The sequence below is a fragment of the Notechis scutatus genome, chromosome 2, assembly GCF_049901735.1.
Source record: "Notechis scutatus isolate UNSWTSFEM ecotype Mainland chromosome 2, rNotScu1.2, whole genome shotgun sequence".
NCBI classification, from domain to species: Eukaryota; Metazoa; Chordata; class Lepidosauria; order Squamata; family Elapidae; genus Notechis; species Notechis scutatus.
In genome coordinates, this window is record NC_142010.1 from 242,000,757 (window position 1) to 242,020,637 (window position 19,881).

The 19,881-nt window shown below is 42.6% G+C and overlaps 1 protein-coding gene across 1 annotated transcript; it reads left to right on the plus strand.

Moving 5' to 3' along the window:
* The first annotated feature begins 1,452 nt into the window (after positions 1 to 1,452).
* MCIDAS (multiciliate differentiation and DNA synthesis associated cell cycle protein) lies at positions 1,453 to 14,302 on the plus strand. Its single transcript, XM_087954106.1, has 7 exons — positions 1,453 to 1,663; positions 2,233 to 2,311; positions 2,701 to 2,786; positions 5,177 to 5,249; positions 8,720 to 8,916; positions 9,706 to 9,816; positions 11,229 to 14,302. Exons 1-7 carry the CDS (start codon positions 1,541 to 1,543, stop codon positions 11,649 to 11,651), a joined length of 1,092 nt encoding a protein of 363 aa, XP_087810232.1. The 5' UTR covers positions 1,453 to 1,540; the 3' UTR covers positions 11,652 to 14,302.
* Positions 14,303 to 19,881: the final 5,579 nt, after the last annotated feature.

A 19,881-nucleotide genomic window follows, 5' to 3' on the forward strand; every position in this document is an offset into this window, starting at 1 on the left:
CTCCAAACTGCTTAGAATGTTAACAACCGGTTCTAGCGAATAGGTGCGAGCTGGTAGAATCCCACCCCTGCTTATGACCGTAATGGAGCCGGCCCATCCTGGTCCTAAGTTGTGATGGTTATAAATTGGATCATCCATGTGACCAACTGATCCGATTTTACAACCTTTTTAGTGATGGTCATTAAGTGACCACTGAAGAAGTCATAAAGCAAACACCGCAGTTGGTAAATGGTTCTCTTTTGCCGAAAATCAGAAGTAAATGCTGGTTTGCAATAAAATTGCCATTAAATACGGTCATGTGACTGAGGGGCACACAAATACTGTAAATGTGGGCCGGTTGTTGAGTGTCCAGCATGCAGTCTCATAACCACAAGGTGGGCCTGCCTGTCTGTCAGAACTTCCAATCCAGATTGCAAGTACCCTGAGGTAGGTCCATAGTAATTTCAAGGACTTGCAAATCAAAGACTACTTGTGTACAGATAAGCCAGTTGTGTGAAGATTCCCGCCCCCTTCCTTAATTCCTCAAGCAAGAGTGAAAAAACAAGCACATTAAACATAGCTCTGAATGAATTCTGAACTTTTGGAGTTTTCTTAATAGGAGAAATCAAAAGAGAAATCAATATCTGTCACTAAACTCCTTGAAATATAATGGTTTTCCACAGTACCACTACAGGATCCTTACCCTATCACAATTCCTGGAGTCAGGCATGACCAAGATTAGGCAAAATCGGCTGCACATAAATCAGATAGATAGATAGATAGATAGATGGATGGATGGATGGATGGATAGATGGAGGGAGGGAGGGACGGAGGGAGGGATGGAGGGAGGGAGGGATAAATAAGTAAATAAATGAATAAATAAATACATGGATAAACAAACAAATCTTGTGTGGTGTGTCATGGAGGCTTTTACCTTCTAACAATAAACTTTAGTAACTTCTAACTTGCCTTTAAAATTCGCATAATCTGAACACTTAACACGGGCATCTAATTAGATCCTTGAGATCGCTTTCCAAGGGAATAGGAAGTAGGGCTGGGCTGTTGGCCAGGGAGCCAAAAAAATAAGAAAACAAATGCTCTCTGCCTATGTTCAGGGACACGGATACATCGAGAGCCTTGGTTTGGATTGCCCTTCATCCTCCATGGGGCTGCGGTGAGTGAAGACAAAGGACTCCAGCCGCGCTGGTCGGTTGGCCGGGGCGCCAAGAGGCAGAGAAAGGGCGCAATTTCGTTCGTCTGCTCCGAGCCGCACCAGCAGCAGCGGCGGCGGCGGCGATCGAGCTTAATCTCCGGGCGGAGCGGGGAAAAGGCTGGAAGAGGAGGGACGGCGGGATGAGGCTGGGCTCCCTTGTTGCCATGCTGGTGTGTGCCAAGGTAAAGGCGCCACCTCTGGCGCTCAAACCGCAGCCGGCCCGCCTCCCCTCGGCTCTCTCTCTTCCCAAGAGAGAAAGCAAAGCCGGGCTCCCCAACCGCGGCCAGATCGCTCCAGCCAACCGAGCAGGCGACGCGTTCTGGGTGGCGAGTCGGGCGGCGAGTCGCGATGCAAAAGCGCGACAGCGGAGCCGGTGGTGGCGTCAGGCAAGCCTGTGGCAGCCTCTGTCCCAACAGGGTGCAAGATTTGGCCGGCAGGTTGGGCAAAAAGCCGTGCAAAGTAGAGAGAAAGGTGCGTGGCTGGAGACCGACGGACCTCACGAACAGCAGAAACGTCGCTCGTTGTAGGACGGGAGACAGCGTCGCCCAGTGGTTAAACCAAGGGCAGGAAAAAACCCGAGCATTTCTCATTCGAGCACTCGAAGATGGGAACTGATAAGGAAGCGAGCATCTCTGGGCATGTGCAGAGAGTTACTTGCCTTCTCCGGTCATCTGATATTGGAGGAAAATGTCAAAGGGAGAAATTCAAGCTCCTGTGCCTTCTGATATTTTACATACATGTATATCTATATCATCTATATCTATATTATCTATATGTCTATATCTATATGATGTAAGCAAAATAACAGAAAGCACAGGATGTGTGTGTGTGTCCATGTGTGCGCGCGCTTGTAGTTTAAAAAGAGGATAAAGATGTCCTTGCACAATACAAACTCCATCAAAAGAAAAGCTTTGTTGCGCAGAGAACCAGGCAGCCCAGCCCAAAAAGTAAGAGACCCGGAGTTCCCTGAGGCTGAGACATGTGCCCAGGCTGCCTAAAAAAAGTTTTAACGTTTTTGTTTGCAACTGTTTTGCCCGCAGGTGCCACGGAAGATCCTGCATCCCAGAAGCTGCCCCATAATTATTCATAACGACCCATCGCCGGACTCAATAGAGACTGGTGAGTTCGGTTTGCAATCTTCCTTTCCAGCTTGAAGATACGTTCAGGCACTGTACGCTCACCCACACACCTACATCCACCCACATACACACCAATGATCCTTCTAGTCATCTTTTTTTTAACCCATTGCTCACAGTTGCCCCTTTCGCCCCCTGTATCTTTTTTAGTTTTTAACCCAGCTTTTGAAGCTGATAATTATTCAGGAATAAATGAAGCGGAAGACAGACGCTTCCTTAATTTAATCGTCTGCGACGGTGGCAAAAAGCAAACAAACCAACAACCGCAATTGGCCAAACGCAAGCCTAACTTTCTTTGCACATTTGTACTCGTACACGTCTGTCAGCCTTTGAAGTTGGTTTCCAATGATTGGCCTGTGGTTTCCCTTTTAGCCTTTGCTACCATCGATTGGCAAGATTTAGCTGACTGCACCTCAGCCTTTCAGCGGGAAGCTTCTACAGACGCCGCTCTTCATCAGGTAAATCGATAGTCCTCGCCCACCGGCGATTTTAGACAGGCATGACTTGAATCGTGCATTTAGGCTACTGTTTTAGCTACATTAGAGTGAGGATGCTTCCCTCGTTGCGCTTTGCATTGGGACAGAAGTGGCCTCGGTGCCTTGCGGAAAGTCAAGCGCTTGGGATTCATTCCCATTGAGGAAAGCGACCTCCCGTTAATCTGCATGGATTTATTTAGAAACCTGGACCTCATCCTTAGGAACCCTCCAGGTGGCAGTAGATAGCAGACATTGGCTGTTTCCGAAACTAAGCGGTGTTTGATCTGGTTGGTGATGGGATCCATCTAGATCAGGGGTCTTCAAACTTAACAGCTTTAAGACTTGTGGACTTCAACTCCCAGAATTCCTCCTCCAGTCATGTTAGCTCACGAATTCTGGGAGTTGAAGTCCACAAGTCTGAAACTTGCAAAGTTTGATCTAGATAATATTTGGGAGGGAGACCATTAGAAGATTCCAGAGCCATGGATGATCTTTAGAAGTTGAGAAACATACCAGAAAAAGTCTATGGAGATTGTCAGTCATCCATGTCATGGTTGTCCCAAAGGTGCTTTTTCAAGAGGCAACTGGGACTTTCTGGTTTTTCTTTGAAGACCTTTTGCTTCTCATCCAAGAAACTGGTCCAAAAAGCTGAAGAAGCTTCTTGGATGAGAAGTGGAACGTCTTCAAAGAAAAACCAGAACCTCCTGGGACATACCAGAAAAAGGTGCTGGGAAACCATTTCCATGGTATTACTGGGAAAGCAGTGCACCTACCCAAGAAGTATGGAGTTGAGATTGGGTCAAAAGAGACCTTAGACTTTTTTTTTTTTAAAAAAAAAATCTTATTCTTGCTGCTGAAGCACAAAACAGCCTTATTTTCCAGACAACTGTTAAAAATGGAAAGTAGAACAAATTCTACTTTAGGGATTTAGGATGTCACATAAATATTGCAATTTCAGATAGTAATTTCTAAAAATGAGAAGTGTGGATGCTTCAGTGCACCTGCAAAGAATTTGTTGGTAGTTATGATGAAGGGATACTGTAGAAAGCTTCCATTGCTTGTTGGTGTTTTCTCATAAAAGATGTATAGTGCCTGATTTAAAGGATCAGCATGCACACTTTGGGAGTGTAGGGATGATTTTAGAAAATGGTGTTGAAGATAAATTACTATCATCTTATTACATGGGTTCATAACAGACTAAATCGTGATGTAGTTTGCTTGATTTTAGCTTTGTATGTCATGTGAACACAGCCATCATGGTTTAAAAACTAGAATTTATGGCTTCAGATATTATACTAACCAACTATAGCTTAAACACTTGGGGTACAAACTAAATAAACATGGATTATTCAATAAATCATAGGTCAGTTTGTGTACATCTGGGTGAAGCTGTGGCAATTAATTTGGACTGCAATTCTATACACACTTCCTGAGATTTAGATCCACTGTACTGAATTTCCTTTGAAATGGCTGCATCCTGGAGTGTATTGTTGAACTTTACAAATGATCTGCCATAAAATTTTATGCCTTTCAGAAGTTAATGGAAGTCAATCCTCAGGATTCACTCCCATTAACTTCTGAAAGGCATAAAATAGAATCCTCAGGATTCATTCTATGGGAAAAGAAGTGTATGGATTGGATTGCAGTTTTAGACGAGAATAAATGGAATTCTTAGGTCAGTGATGATATCCAAGAAGAAATGGGCACTTTGCACCTTCTCCGCAACCAGAATCAATGAGATTAGATAATAAGAGGATAGGGAAGATCCGTAGTGCGGAGGTTAAGTCGCAAGTTTGCTGATTTTCCATTTTACTTATTTTGTAAGATGCGATTTTATAAAGTGGCAGCTTAGCCTGGTGCAATACGTACCAAGGGCGGTGGTTCACTGACCCACACCGGGCACAACCTAGTCAGCCAACCACGGCCACTGGAAAGGGAACCACGCGCAGATTCGCTTGCTTTCAGCACCAGAGAAATGCCCAGTTTGGAAGAATGTGATTGGCTCGCGCAATCTAGCCAATTAGATCACGATGTGGCACGGAGGGAGAAGCATCGCCTGTGATGGTAGCGCCTAGGCGTGAAATCCGCAAGAGCGATGGATCCAACTTTCTCCCGAAAGAAAACCAGCGTATCGCAGCGAATACCTCAATAGGTATTCCCTTGCCCTTAACGGCCGTGACAATCCAACATCAGCCGTCCTTTTTTCTGCCTTTGGCATCATGTTAGTGAGAGCTTGCTCCCTTCGCTGCCTGGGGCGGCCGGTGGATTTGCAGGTGCGCGTGGAAATGTTTATTACGCGTGGGAAGAAAACGTCAGAAGGTGTTTCGGGAGAAAAGTTTCCCTAATCGGCTCGTTTCCTTTATACTTTTCAGAGCCCTTCCTTGCAACCCGAGAATGACTTTGATTTCCAGGAGTTTCGAGATGCCGTGGATAACTTCTTATCTGGCAAGTATGCAGAGAGAGCTTAATTGACATTTCCTGTAGGTAATGAAATCTTTCTATGAATTTCTTCAGTGGGCTGCCTACCGCTCAATTAAAGAATTTATTTCAGTCATTGACCATGCATGCAGATGTCATGTATGTCTACTTGGGTGTAAAGCCAACTTGCATTCTATTTGGCCTTGCTTATTTATTTTTATTTGCCATATTTATATGGCCGTCCATCTACAAAATATGATTCTGGATGGCGACACTAAAAAACAAAATGACCATATTAAAAGGAACATCCCATGATTATATCTTTGATATTATTATTAAAAGGCTAGGAGAAAGAACAGATATTACAAACAATGGGGCCATCTCATTAAATCCCATTTCCTTGAAATGAAGGAAACAATATTTATATTTTGAAAAATAATACCTGCCATATTAACCTTCATTTGCACTGATATTTTTGAGCTCATCTTCTTTACATACCAAAACCATTGTGCCAAAATAGGGAGGAGCATTTAATTAAATTCTCTCAATTGCTTCCAAATTCTTATTAACCAAGTACTACAGCTTTACTTTATATTACAATAGGTCTTTTTTTCTATTAAAATTACTCTATTCTAATTACTTCTTTAGTAAAGAAACTAGAGGCCTGTGAATGGGTGGCTACCTACAGCTTTTGCCTGTTTCAGGGCAAGGTATTATAATTTTTGTATTGATGACAATCTTTCATCCCACTTTCAGTATTTCTGTGGTTCCAATCAAATTCCTTCTGTGTATGGTTGTTATTAAATTTATATTGCAGGATGTTGTGGGGAAAATAGGAGGAGGAAGCCATGCTGGATATGTTTGCTGTCTTGAATTATTTGTAAAAAAAATAATAAAGGTGGGATTTGAATAAATAAAATAAATAAAATAAATTAGACGTTCCTTAGCATTTGCTTCCATTTTAAAGCTATGCACGCATAATTTAGAGTAGGCTCTACTGGCACAGTGGAAATTGCTCATGATCCATTTAACAATGGGCAAAAATGAAAGCCAGACAAGGAATAATGGATGGAAACTGAACAAGGAGAGATTCAACACAGAAATAAGGAGAAATTTTCTGACAGTGAGAGCAATCAACCAATGAAACAGCTTGCCTTTAGAAGTTGTGGGAGCTTCATCACTGGAGGCTTTCAAGAAGAGACTGGACTGCCATCTGTCAGAAATGGTGTATGGTCTCCTGCTTGGGTGGGGGAGTTGGACTAGATGACCTACAAGGTCCCTTCCAACTCTGTTAATCTGTAAGAAAATCCTTTTAAATTTAGGGAAACTCCTTTCAATTAAATTTTCCTAATCTGATGCCCTCTAGTGGCAAACCCCTGAAATGTTTAGAATAATCTTTCCCCCTATAATCTATTTGTTTTTAGTGGGTGAAAATCAAGTTCTACTGGCAGGGGTGTGAGGAAAAATATATATGGTGGCTGCAGCCATGTGATCAAAGCCCTGTCATTTTTAGGTGAGTTTCATGTGCAGCACCTATAAAAGGGGAAGCATTGTGGGTTGGACACACAGTTGTGGCTGGCAATCTTTTGCTTGTTTGTTTGTTACCCCTTCTGCAGACACTCATGTCTACAGGTAATCCTCACCTTACAATCTTTCATTTAGTGGCAGCCCACAGTTACAACGGCACTGAAAAATGTGATTTATGATGGTTGTTCATACTTACCACCATTGCAGAATCCCCATGGTCATGTGATCAAAATTCAGATGCTTGGCAACAGGCATGTATTTATGACAGTTGCAGGGTCCAAGGGTCATGGAATCACCTTTTGTCACCTTCTGTCATGCCCCTGTTGGAGACTGACTCTGAGGGAGAGGAGGAACAGCCGACAGGGAGTGGAAGTGTGGCTCCGGAGGTTGTGGAGGAGGCTGGGGAAGGGCAGTCAGAGGAGGACCCAGGCCCATCCCCTCTCCATCCTAGGGCACACAGGGAGGAGAGGATAAGGGAGAGGTGTGAATGGCATGGTCTACGGGGGAGGAAAGGGCCTTGATCCTCTTCATGGGCTTCAGTTGTGAGAACTGGTTAAAAGGATGGACATGTGTATGGGTCAGTGCTGGAAACAAAGCGTGGAAATATCTCTAGTCTGTTGTTCCTCTCTGAGTTTGGCGTCCTTCCCAGTGTGTGTTCCAATATCTGTGGATGTCTTCAAGCCCCTATCTTGCCTGGTTCCCTTAATTGCTTCAGTGTGGTTTGTATTGTTTTTACTCTTTATAATGTATAGACATTTTTAGTTTAAATGGCATTTCCTCCTTGTCTTAGCTGCTTGTGGGGGAGTTTTTGCCTCCAGTCAAGGATATTTGGAGGTTTGAAGCAAAGGGAAGGAATAAAAGGGGCTTCACCTGTTTTTGTGACTGTGTTTATTTTGTATCCCACCCTGGGTCATCACACCTTCTGACAAAGTCAATGGAGAAGCCAAATTCAGTTAACAACTGTGTTACTAACTTAATAACTGCAGTAATTCACTTAACAACTGTGGCAAGAACAGTCATAAAATGGGGACAAAACTTCCTTAACAACCTATCTTACTTAGCAATGGATATTTTTCATTCAATTGTACATCGTAGAAAGTTAAGGACTATCTGTATTGGTAAGAGTTCTTTTTGAGTGAAGGAATTTAAACTGAAAAAATATTCTTCTTCTTCTGCCATATCCATCATCGGATGTTGGCGATCATGTTGGTGATCCTCTTTTTATCAACTGCATGAAAGCTGTTGAGCTTTGTCCAAAACAGCCCCTTAGATTTTGAAGCCATGATGTTCTTCTTCCTGGACCTCATTTGCTTTCAATTTTTCCCTGGAGGATGAAGTGAAGTATGTGGTATTTTTCCGGGTGTCACATCACATCTCCAAAATATTCCAACTTTTGCTTTTTTATGGTTTTGATGATTTTCTTTGGCTTTCCTAGGTGGCTTATCACCTCCGCATTTCTGATTTTGTCAGCCCAGCTTATATGTAACAGCCGTCTATAAATCCACATTTCAAGTGCTTCTAGTCTCTTCAAGTGGCTTTCTGTCAGAGACCAACATTCTACTCCGCAGAGCAGGATGGAAAAGATGTAGCATCTGACAAGCCTGATTTTCAATCTTAGGTTTATGTCGTGACTGCAGAAGACCTTTTTCATTTTGAGGAATGCTGTTCAGAAAATATTATAAAATATTATAAAAAGCCAAATGGGATAATAGCTGTTTAATCATACTATAGCTGAATAACCTGTAGCCTTTAGCTTAAGTTCAATGCTCATCTGAAAGAAAAACAGTTCAAATCTTTGGAAAGAACTGTCTGCAACCTGATGCTGCTTTTTGGGGATTCACTGACATTTTTTCTGAGTTAGTTGTTCTGCGCTTAATTTAGCTTTAATTGCTCCCCGGCTACATTGCACACATGCCAGCAAGATAAATGGAGTCAACCAATTATATAATTTTATTCCTATTCTTCTCCAGATCCTTCTCCTCTGATGGCTCCTCTGCTGGATTTTCCTTTCCCTGTGGATAGTGGAAGCCCCCCCAGTCCCTGCCTCCAGAAACCTGTACCAATCGATCTGAATCTAGAGAGTGTCTCATCCACTGAGCAGTACTGGAAAGAACTGGCAGATCAAAATCAAAAGGCGCTGGGGGATGCACTTGTGGAAAATAATCAGGTACGAAGAGCGAACGGTTATGAAAAGTAAGGTAGGCATTTACTTAGCAGCAAGCCATTTGAACAATAATGCATTGAGCACTGCAGCAAGATGAATAATACTGAGATGAAAAAAATTCAGGCAACTCCCAGATGGAAGCAAAGTATTTTCCCTATCTCGTTACTGCTGTCTAATGGTGTGCATGTTTTTGTACCTCAAATATGGAAGCTGTACTATAATTAATAGGAAGAGAGCTACTCTGATGTAGGGGTTAAGCATCAGCTGAGAGACCTAGTATCACCTTAGGCATAAAGCCAGTTGGGTGACCTGCCTTGGGCCAGTCATTCTCTTTCAGTCCTTGGAAGGAGGCAATGGCAAATCACTCTGAAATCTTGTACTCACAAAAAATTGCAGAGACTAGTCCAGGCAATTGCCAGGAGTCAAACACTGACTCAAAGGTACTAAAAATAAAACAAACAATAAAATGCATTGGTTTTAGCTGCATCTGTCTATAGCATTTAAAAAAACAACCTGTGGCTTTTAAAATGATTTTCTACTGAAAATAAATTTCAATATTTCTTTGATTTGTATGTTGTGGGCTAATCTTTTAATGTGCAGTTTAAAAATGTAGGTTGAAAAACTTGAATTTCACTGCCATTCATTAAAATTAAGCACTTTAGCAAGATAAAGTTTTTGGGGGAAGGGGAGAGAAGGGAAGGGATAGATCACAACGTTTGGTTGCTGGCAACATTTGTTTGACAAGGTATTCTGTGCTCGTGATTCTTACCTGACCATATTTATTCCCAACAGCTTCAAGAGACATTGACCCAAAAGCAAGAAGAAATTGCTTCTCTTAAGGAGAGAAATGTCCAGCTAAAAGAATTAGCCAGCCAAGCCAAACAGCTTGCTTCTGTGCTAGATGTAAGTGCTAAAGTGTCTCTCCCAGTAGGTCACTTCTATACCACTTTTAGGTGGTCATACCGTCATAAAGCAAAGTTATTTTTATGGTCAAAATGGCTTCACATAACTCATAAAAAAACTCTTGGGTTAAACCCTGGTATATTCTCCAAGCATAAAATCAGAGATTAATTCTGACATATTACACTAAAGTTAAATTTATTTTATGTCTCCCTGGCTTCCTGATCAATTAGACTTTGTTTTTGTTTAGTCTCTTTTAATTAAGAAAAAATTAGAAACTGACATGCTACAAAACAAAGCAACTCTGGAGACTGTTATCTGGCAGGAATTAGGAGATATGCTTTCTCTGCCACAGGCCCTGCCTTCTGGAATATCCTCTCTTCAGAGGTTAGGATGACCCTGATCTTAGTGGCTTTTCATAAGGCCTTGAAGACCTGGTTATCTGCTCAGGTCTGGGCCCCTGACTGTCTGAAGGGTTCCGTTTCCTGACTATATGGACACCTATGATAATGGTTTAGCTTGACCACCATATGTATTTATTTTTATACTATACTATATTTAAAACTGTGTTAATCACTATACAATGCCCAGAGTCACTTACCTGAGATGGGCAGCTATAGAAATGAAATGAAAATAAATAAATAAACAAACAAACAAACAAACAAACAAACAAACAAACAAATAAATAAGTAAATAAATAAAATACATACATACATACATACATACATATATACATACTTCAGGAATACATAGAGGGGCATTAAGGGAGGAAAAACAATAACTTAGTACTGGGAAAGGGGAAATCCTGAGAAAGAAATTCAAATTAAGTCTGTCTTGATTCTATTTGGAATAAGATGAGCAAAGGGTCATATAAATGGGCAGCAAAGGGCAGCTATATAAATAGAAAATGAACGAATGAATGAATGAGAAACAATTGTAGGCTTTCATGATTATGTATTATATCCTATAACAATAAAATATCACCCCTATAAGACAGGACTCTGTTTCCTGATCTGGTCTATTTCAAAGGCACAAAACTCCAGCATTATTTTGATTTTATCTATAAATATTCTTAAAGAAACCAAATGGTGGATGATTATGGCCCACTGCTTGGTTTGTAATTATGTATTGTGGCTAATAAACAAGATTAATTGGATAGGGAAGGCACAGAATGGATCATGGGTGTTTTCTGTCTTGATGTGCTGATTTTATGAATGACAAGCAGCCTCACCCATAGCAGCCATTTTATGAGACCCCCCTCCCCAAATTCAAATAGGAGTATGTACTCAAATTAATTATTTTCTGCTTGTTTTTAGTGTATGAGCGATTTTAGCAATATAGTCTGTTGGGGAGTAAAATAACAAGCATGACGTGCAACTAATGTCTTCCAAAATTTGTGCTTTTGATTGTGGCAGAAATTGATGCTTCCTCAGAGCAAAGACAGTGCTGACCTTTCCCTCAGCTGTGGCCCTGGCAAGAGAAGCCTTGAGCAGATGTCAGTTCCTGAGCATGAGGAGGACATGGAAGTGAACGAAATCTTAAGGGAAATATCGGAAAAATGCAATGCAGCCCTGCAATCCATTGATGATGACAGAGGCCCGAAACGTCCTCGTGGAGAGAATGAAGCTGTCCACATGTATGGAGCTTTCCATGGGCTGCAGACGTGCAGCAGTCACAGTTCCCTGGACTTGAGTGGAAGTGAATTTGAGGAAGGGGTGTCCTTCAAGACGTCCATCAAAGAGCATTGTAACATTAAGACACTGGCCTTTCCACAAGGCAATGCTTTTACTGTTAGGACAGCCACTGGGGGCTACAAGTTTAGATGGGTCCCCAGCTGATTGAAGAAGGAAGCAATCAGCTAACTACACTTGCCAAAATCCTACTCATGCTCACATATAAAGTGATACGCACCATATAAAGTGGTACGGTTAACAGAAGTAAAGAAAAGTTCCTAGTATTTAAACTAAGCTTCTTCTTCATGGGAAAAATCAAATCCTGTTAGGGCTGTCTATGCAGGAGGATCAAAAAAAAGTGGCCTTGATGGTATGACTGAAACTCTGCTTTATTTTATGAACTAAAAAGGGGTGGCACGTCAATTGTATGGAGACATCTTACCCCCTCTCCCACTGCAAGGATATTTATGGTGCTAGACTACCAACTACCTGGTTTCAATACTTGAATTACTTAAATAATCCAAGGTCAAAACCGATTAGATATACTTTAGCAATGGCTGTTTGGTTTTCTTTTTATTGCTGACTTGCAATGCCAGTCCTAAGTTGGCTTCGGTAGCATGGTTTTGCTTGATGATGTTGGATTACTCCCTCTACCTCCATATGATTATCACTGTTCTTTTCTTCAAGCACCTCAGAAGAGCAACTTCTTCTTCTAAAGCTGCCCCTGTCCTCTTGACTTCTAGCTACAGTAGCTCTTCTCTTCTCACTGCTCTCTGCTCTCCATTCTGTTTTTTTCTTCTTTACCTTACAGATGCCTGGAGGTTTCTTCCTCACACTGCTTCAGCAGACTGTGTCCCTAAAGTAATCTAACAATGCCAGTGAAAGAGATTTCCTTTCTGGAAAGGGTTCCTGATTTTGCACAAGTGTCTCACAGCACAGATAGCTATATTTAGGATTATTGACTGAAATACCCTTAAGGCTAATTTGTAGAGTTACCTGCCAAATACCATGGTGTACCTGTGATAAGTTTCAAAGGGGTATTCAAGTGAAGCATCCTTCCATCATTTGATGATTAGGTGGCTTCACAAGTCCAATAAAATTTGTTGTGACTCAGAAAAGAAAAGCAGTAGTGGCTTGCTGATTTTTGGTGGTCTTCTCTGCACACATGTGTTTGTGTGCACAAAAACTGAAAAGCATAAGTGTAAGAAGTAGCTGGGCATAGTCCACCTCAAGATTTGAATGCCTTCCTTGGTAGTGATTGGCATCAATGTAGATTTGCAGAGCAAAACAACACTTTCTCACATAATTCCACATAGTGTATGATAATCCATTCCACGGCATATTTTTCAATCCCACATTATAGAAAGATTTGATATACTGATGTACACAACCTGGTTTTCTTCAAAGGCTACTTGAATGGACCCATCATTTTCTCCTGATAGGGAGAATATCTTTTTTCAAGTATCATCTCATTGTTTAGAAAGGTTATAATGTTCATAGGTTTGACTAGGGAGAGAGGGATCTTTAGGAAAATTACATATGAAGGTCAGTATAAATGAAATTTTCAACTGGATAGTGAGAGAAGTGTGACATTATGTATAGGAAAAAATAGAAATCTTTGCAGTTGTAGACTCCACCAGAAGTTCTAGGTAGGTTTATAGACTCAAACAATCTAGATTTACATTATCATAATTACTGTCATCATTATTTGCTATGGGCTTAAATAACACTTGTTTAACGGAATATTTACCCTTACAAAAATATTGCTCAAGAATAGAACTTTTCCAGGCTAAGATTCTGCTCTTAAATTGAATTCCTAAAAGTTACAAAACCATGCTACATCTATACACAAAATACATTTTATTAAGTAAAAGTCTGCAGATGTGCTTTTGGAACCTAATGATCCTTGGCCTTTTCCATAAATTGGGCTAAACTCTGGATTTTTAGGATAGGGTTGACAGAATATGGCATAATTGACTGAATGTAACACATCAAAGCTCAAGAAATCACATTATAACATACCATATGAAATAAATCAAGCCATAAATGTGTTTAATTGATACGTGGTAAAAGGAAGAGGGCCATGAAGAATTATTAAAGAATGGAATAACTTCTTGTTTTGATCTTATAGCTAGTAATGTATTACTTATACCTATGAAGGCTGAAAGCCAGCATTTTCAAAAATAAAGGACTTAAGACATGAACATAATTGGGTATTATCCTGTCTCTTCCATACCCCCTGTAAAATCTTTATGTATGATAATGGATTTATGCAAATTTGTTCTCCTATGAAAATGACAAAATGGCTGATATTTGGTTGATATTTTATATTAATTTGTAATGTTATCAACAATGTGTCTTGGGTTTTTCTCCCTTTAATCATAACAAGATGAGCTCTGTTCCTTAAAATCTTCTTTATACCTAAGAAAATAGCTGTCATTCTCTTTATTTCTTTGGCTATTATACTGTTTATGTGTTTATTTTGGTTCCAGAAATATAGGCAATATATTGCTCACATAGTCGCAATACATTTTTAAAAAAAAAATCGGAATGGATGTGATTTGATACCACCTATTCCAATTCTCAACTATAACTCCTAATAAAATAATTTTATTTCCCCTCAATTCTGGCTCCTTCTTATAATGTGATAATATCATCAGATAGCATTTTATGGCTCTCTCAGAGATACAAGCCATAGGCCAGTCCTCTTACATATTACTCACCCATGCGCTGGACTATGTTGTATCTGGTATAGTTTTGACTTACGTGACATGAACCCAGTCAATTCTTTATTCAATAAACTACGGTTAACCCAATAATGGCTTAGTGTATTGTGTGAAAACAGGATTAATTTATGGAACGAAGGCTAAAATTAATTCAGAAAAATGGTTTTGATAAGTAGTTCTCATTTATAGTGACTGCTTCATAGAGTGACTATTTACAGTTATGACCGTGATGAAAAAGTCACTTTGCTACTAATCTTCCCTTCTATGACATTGACAGTTCTGTAAAAAAAAAAGCTGAAGTAAGATAATCAGCACAGTTGTAGTTTCACTTAGTGACTGCTTTACTTAATGACTGAATTGCTGTTTCCAATGTGATTACTAAGTTAGGACCACCTGTAATAATGATCATCTCATCCACGGCTCTAATAAAATTATAGTTAAATTATCATTATCATTCATCTTTAAATGTAGGGAAAAGTTCGACTTTGCTGTTATCCTGATAACCACAGCCAGAAAAATCAAATTTCATTTCATTTGTCTGCAGCTTTGTGATCCTTGGTCATACAAATAGGAGAATCTGGGAGTTTTAATTCGAAAAGCAATAAGGTTAGAGAAATGTTTAGAAATATTTAAACCTGACACAAAACTAAGCAATTAAAGTTTTAAAATTGCTGAGGCCTATGTAAATAATCAGCACATTCAAATACATGTTTTAACGTTGTAAGCCACCCAGAGTTGCCTTATGATGAGATGGGCAGCAAACAAATTTAATAAATAAATAAATGAAATAAATATGCAACAACTGTTTCTGTAGTCTATCATGATTCACATCTAGGAAATTGTTGTGAATCAATAAAAGTTAATAACTTAAATGCAAATCAGGGTTTGGAAACCTGCACACTTGATTGGTCCTTATACAACAACTTTGGATTGGGCCAGAACTAATCCCTGATTGGCCACTATTTGGACAATTATTATTGGTTATTAGTTTGAATTGTTGCTCATCTCATTGGTTAATAAGGTAGCAGCTAACCCTATAAAAGGGTTGCTGCTGCCCATGGCCTTGCTCTGTTCTGTTCTATTCACTGTTATTAAAGAGTTGAAGTCACTGGTCAGATGTCTGGTCTCCATTATTCTCCATACTTAACACTGGCGACGAGGGTGGGATCCGGAGACCGAAGAGCTGACTAACCTACAGAGCAACCAACAGAGCACGTGGTCGAACACGCACCATCAACGGCAACATGGCCAGCGGTGCCGTACCACCCGCCCCATTCAACCCAGAAACCGAAGACTGGGAGGCATACATGGATCGGTTCCAGATGTTTCTGGAGACCAACAATTTGAAAGATGCAACAACCGGCAAAAAAAGAGCTATCTTTCTAACTCACTGCGGGCCTACCGTGTTTAAAATGGCAAAGTCACTTGCCAAGCCAGCAGAGGTAAAAGAGATGGACTGGGACGTCCTCGAGCCTTTACTACGGCCTCACTACGCGCCCACCGTGCCAACCTTAGTCAGAAGACACGAATATTACCAGAGGGATCAACGGAAAGGCGAAAGCCTTGCCAATTACATCGCGGACCTCCGCACCTTGGAGGCCTCTGCGGATTCGCAGACTTAGAAGAAGCCCTCCGGGACCGCCTGGTTCTGGGCCTAGAAGACGGCACGATCCAGAGCAAAATCATGGCTAAGGGGACATCAGCCTCACCGATGCCCTTAAAGAAGCCTCGGCAGCGGAGGCGACCAAGAAGTCGCCAGCCCGAATGCGCCGCACCAACGCACCGCCGTAAACTCGCCACTGATACCTCGCCTCGCTCAGAGAGACACCCGGTATCAACTCACCACGAAGACCTATAGTCCCCGTCCAACAGCGATGAGGAAGAGGTCAACCGACTTGAACGGAGCGAGACCAGTCCACACAACACTCATTTCGACCGTGCGCCGGCTGTGGAGTCAATCACCCACGATCCGGCTGCAAATTCCTCGACGCACTCTGCCGCAATTGCGGGAGACGAGGTCACATCGCAAAGGTTTGCAGAAGCAAACAGAACTCCAAACCCCGACAGGCGAATGCCAATCTTCAGGATTCTTGGCACACACCGAGAAAAATTGAACCACCAATGGAAACCACTCCTACAGAAACAAACCATCCACCACTTCCACCAGGCGCGAAGAAACCTGGCGGAAGAGACCCACCAAACAATCACCATAGGCCACGCTACATCCCTTGATGCCGGGAAAATCCGAGTAAAGGTCACCATCGAAAACAAACCTTGTGTGATGGAAGTGGACTCGGGATCTTCCTCTCGATGGTATCGTGGAAAACGCTACAACAGCTCATTCCAACGATTCGCCGCCAAGACCTTAACCCTCAAAGGGTTATACTCAAAGACTATCAGGGTAACAGAATTCCCGTTGTCGGGTCCCGCAGATTCCAGGTCTCATTCAAGGACCGCACCGTCGCACTACCACTGACTGTCGTGGACCGCGACAGGCCTAGCCTTTAGGCCTTCAATGGTTCAGACCGCTCGGAATCACTGTAGCCGGAGTCCACAGGGCGAGAGCAGCGATTGAGAGGAAGCACTCGTGCAAGAATTCCAAGACGTTTGTGCGAACGGACTAGGCAAGTACAAGGGGACCCCGATCTCGCTTAACTTGAACCCTGAGATAGCACCCATCCGCCTTAAGCCGCGTCGGGTGCCGTTCGCCTTGAAGCCCAAAATCGACGAACAACTCGATAAGCTAATAGCGCAGGGCGTACTGGAACCCACCGACCACGCCCGTTGAGAAACCCCGATAGTGACGCCTATCAAGCCTGATGGGTCCCTAAGAATTTGCGGAGACTACCGGGCCACCTTAAACCACGCACTGCAGCAAAGTGCATATCCAGTGCCGGTAGTGCAACACTTGGTCCATTCCCTGGGTGGCGGGAAGTTTCGCCAAACTAGATCTAGCCCAGGCGTATCAACAATTGCCTGTAGATCCAACCACAGCCAAGGCGCAACGATCATAACGCATGGGGCGCATTTAAATGCAACCGGCTCCAATTCGGGTAAGCGTAGCCCTGGAATCTTCCAGAGTTTAATGGAAAGGTTGTTACAAGGGATAAGAGGCGTTGTCCCATATTTCGGACGATGTACTCATCGCCGCACCTAACAAAGACATTCTAGAAAAACGACCCAGAGAGGTTTTACGAAGATTCCAAAATGCAGGCCTCAGAGTAAAAAAGATAAATGCCAGTTATGTACCGAGAAAGTAGAATTTCTGGGATATCTCCTGGACAGCCAAGGAATCCATCCCACCGAAGACAAATTACGGGCAATTAAAAGGCCCCCACTCCAAGGAACAAGGCAGACCTACAGGCGTTCCTTGGACTTATCAATTTCTATAATGTCTTTTTACCCCACAAAGCAACGGTAGCTGAACCATTGCATAGACTATTAGACAAAAAGCAACGTGGGTGTGGGGACAACGGGAACAGCATGCTTTCCAACAAGTAAAGAAATTGCTAACTTCTGATTCTGTACTTATGCAGTACAACGAGACTCTGCCGCTCACTATCACGTGTGACGCATCACCTTTGGGGTTGGGGCAATTCTGGCCCACGTATTACCAAATGGAGCGGAAGCCCCCATCGCGTTTTTTCGCGAACCTTAGCTAAAGCTGAACGAAATTATAGTCAGCTGGACAAAGAAGCTTTAGCTATTGTGGCTGCAGTTAAAAGATTTAATGAATATGTTTATGGCCGTGCATTTACCATAATCACTGATCATAAACTGCTATTGGGAATCATTGCGGGTAATAAACCAACCCCGTATATATTGTCCCCCAGAATGACCCGTTGGTCTGAATTCTTGGCGGCCTACAACTACACCTTGCAACATCGCCCGGGAAGTCAATTCTCCATGCTGATGCATTGAGCAGAACGCCGCTTCCAGACTCTGTTGTAGATCCAGCCCCCACCATCTCAACACTACAGATCGAAGCTCTACATGTGCCACCATTGACGGCTAGAGACATTGCCTTTGAAACAAAAACGTGACCCCGTTCTGCAACACATCCTACGCTGGGTTGAACGGGGTGGCCGACAGACCAAATAGCACTGGAATGGGCGCCTTTCAAAAGCCGCCAAACCGAGCTGTTTTCCCAGAAAGGCTGTATCTTGTGGGGGGCGATCGAGTCGTAATCCCTAGCAAATTTCAACAAACTGTTTTGGCGGTATTGCATGAAGGACATCCGGTATCGTGCGGATGAAAGCACTTGCACGCAGCTACGCTTGGTGGCCGGGAATCGACAAAGAATCGAGGCCTGGGTCGCTACTTGTCAACGTTGCCAAGACGCCAGCAACGCTCCGCCTAAAGCAATCCCGACCGAATGGGAAACTCCGAGAGGACCATGGTCCCGTATTCATATTGACTTTGCGGGGCCTACCAAAGGACACACTTTCCTTATTACTGTCGACGCCTATTCAAATTGGCTCGAGATCCATCGAATGAACACAACTACAACGGACTCAGTTATCAATAAATTAAACAGACTATTTGCCACACACGGGTTCCCAGACTTGTTGGTCTCGGACAACGGCCCACAGTTTACTGCGTTACCCTTTGAACAATATCTTGCTGATCGGGCATCCGCCATGCGCTAACCTCGCCCGCACACCCTGCGGCCAATGGACGTGCAGAACGCATGGTACAATTTGTAAAAAGACCCTTCACAAAATGGAATTCGGCAACATCGACGAGAAAATCAATCGAATTCTCTTGTTACAGCATATCACGCCACAGCGTGACCAACAAAACACCCGCTGAACTTCTTATGGGGCGGAAACTACGATCGCACCTTGACCGGCTCCACCCCGCATTCGCACCGGAAAAGCCCTTCGGCTCCAGCAGCAAATGCCGGGAATTTAAGGTAGGCGATTTAATCTTTGCCAAAACTTTCCGGTGACCCATTGTGGATACCCGCAACCGTTATCCACCTCACCGGGCCTAGATCTTACCGCCTGCTAACAGACGATGGGAGGGTGTGGAAACGCCACATAGACCAACTCCGATCGAGATTACCACCCAGCGCCCATGACTCCCGGGTTCACTAACTCAAGGGGAGGAAATATCGAGGAAATTGACCTTGATATGACAAATACCAGGCCAACGGAAACCCTACGGCCCAGCGAGACACCGGAACGCCGAAGCGGGAGGGAGTTGACTCTTTCAGGGAACTTTAATACGGGGAAACCGAACTGCAAAACCCGAAGAAACATGGAGTAGCAGAGACAACCAGAGTGAAAGCAGCACGGAATCACCGTGCAGCGAAACAGAATTTAATAAAGATCATCCAAACGCTCCACCGAACCGGACCTTAGACCAAAACCGTGGAGCCTCGAAATCATCCAGGCAGACCAAACGGCCTGTCTATCTTGAGGATTTTATTACAGCTCCCTCAAACGGAACCCAAGGGGAGGGTGTTGTGAATCAATAAAAGTTAATAACTTAAATGCAAATCAGGGTTTGGAAACCTGCACACTTGATTGGTCCTTATACAACAACTTTGGATTGGGCCAGAACTAATCCCTGATTGGCCACTATTTGGACAATTATTATTGGTTATTAGTTTGAATTGTTGCTCATCTCATTGGTTAATAAGGTAGCAGCTAACCCTATAAAAG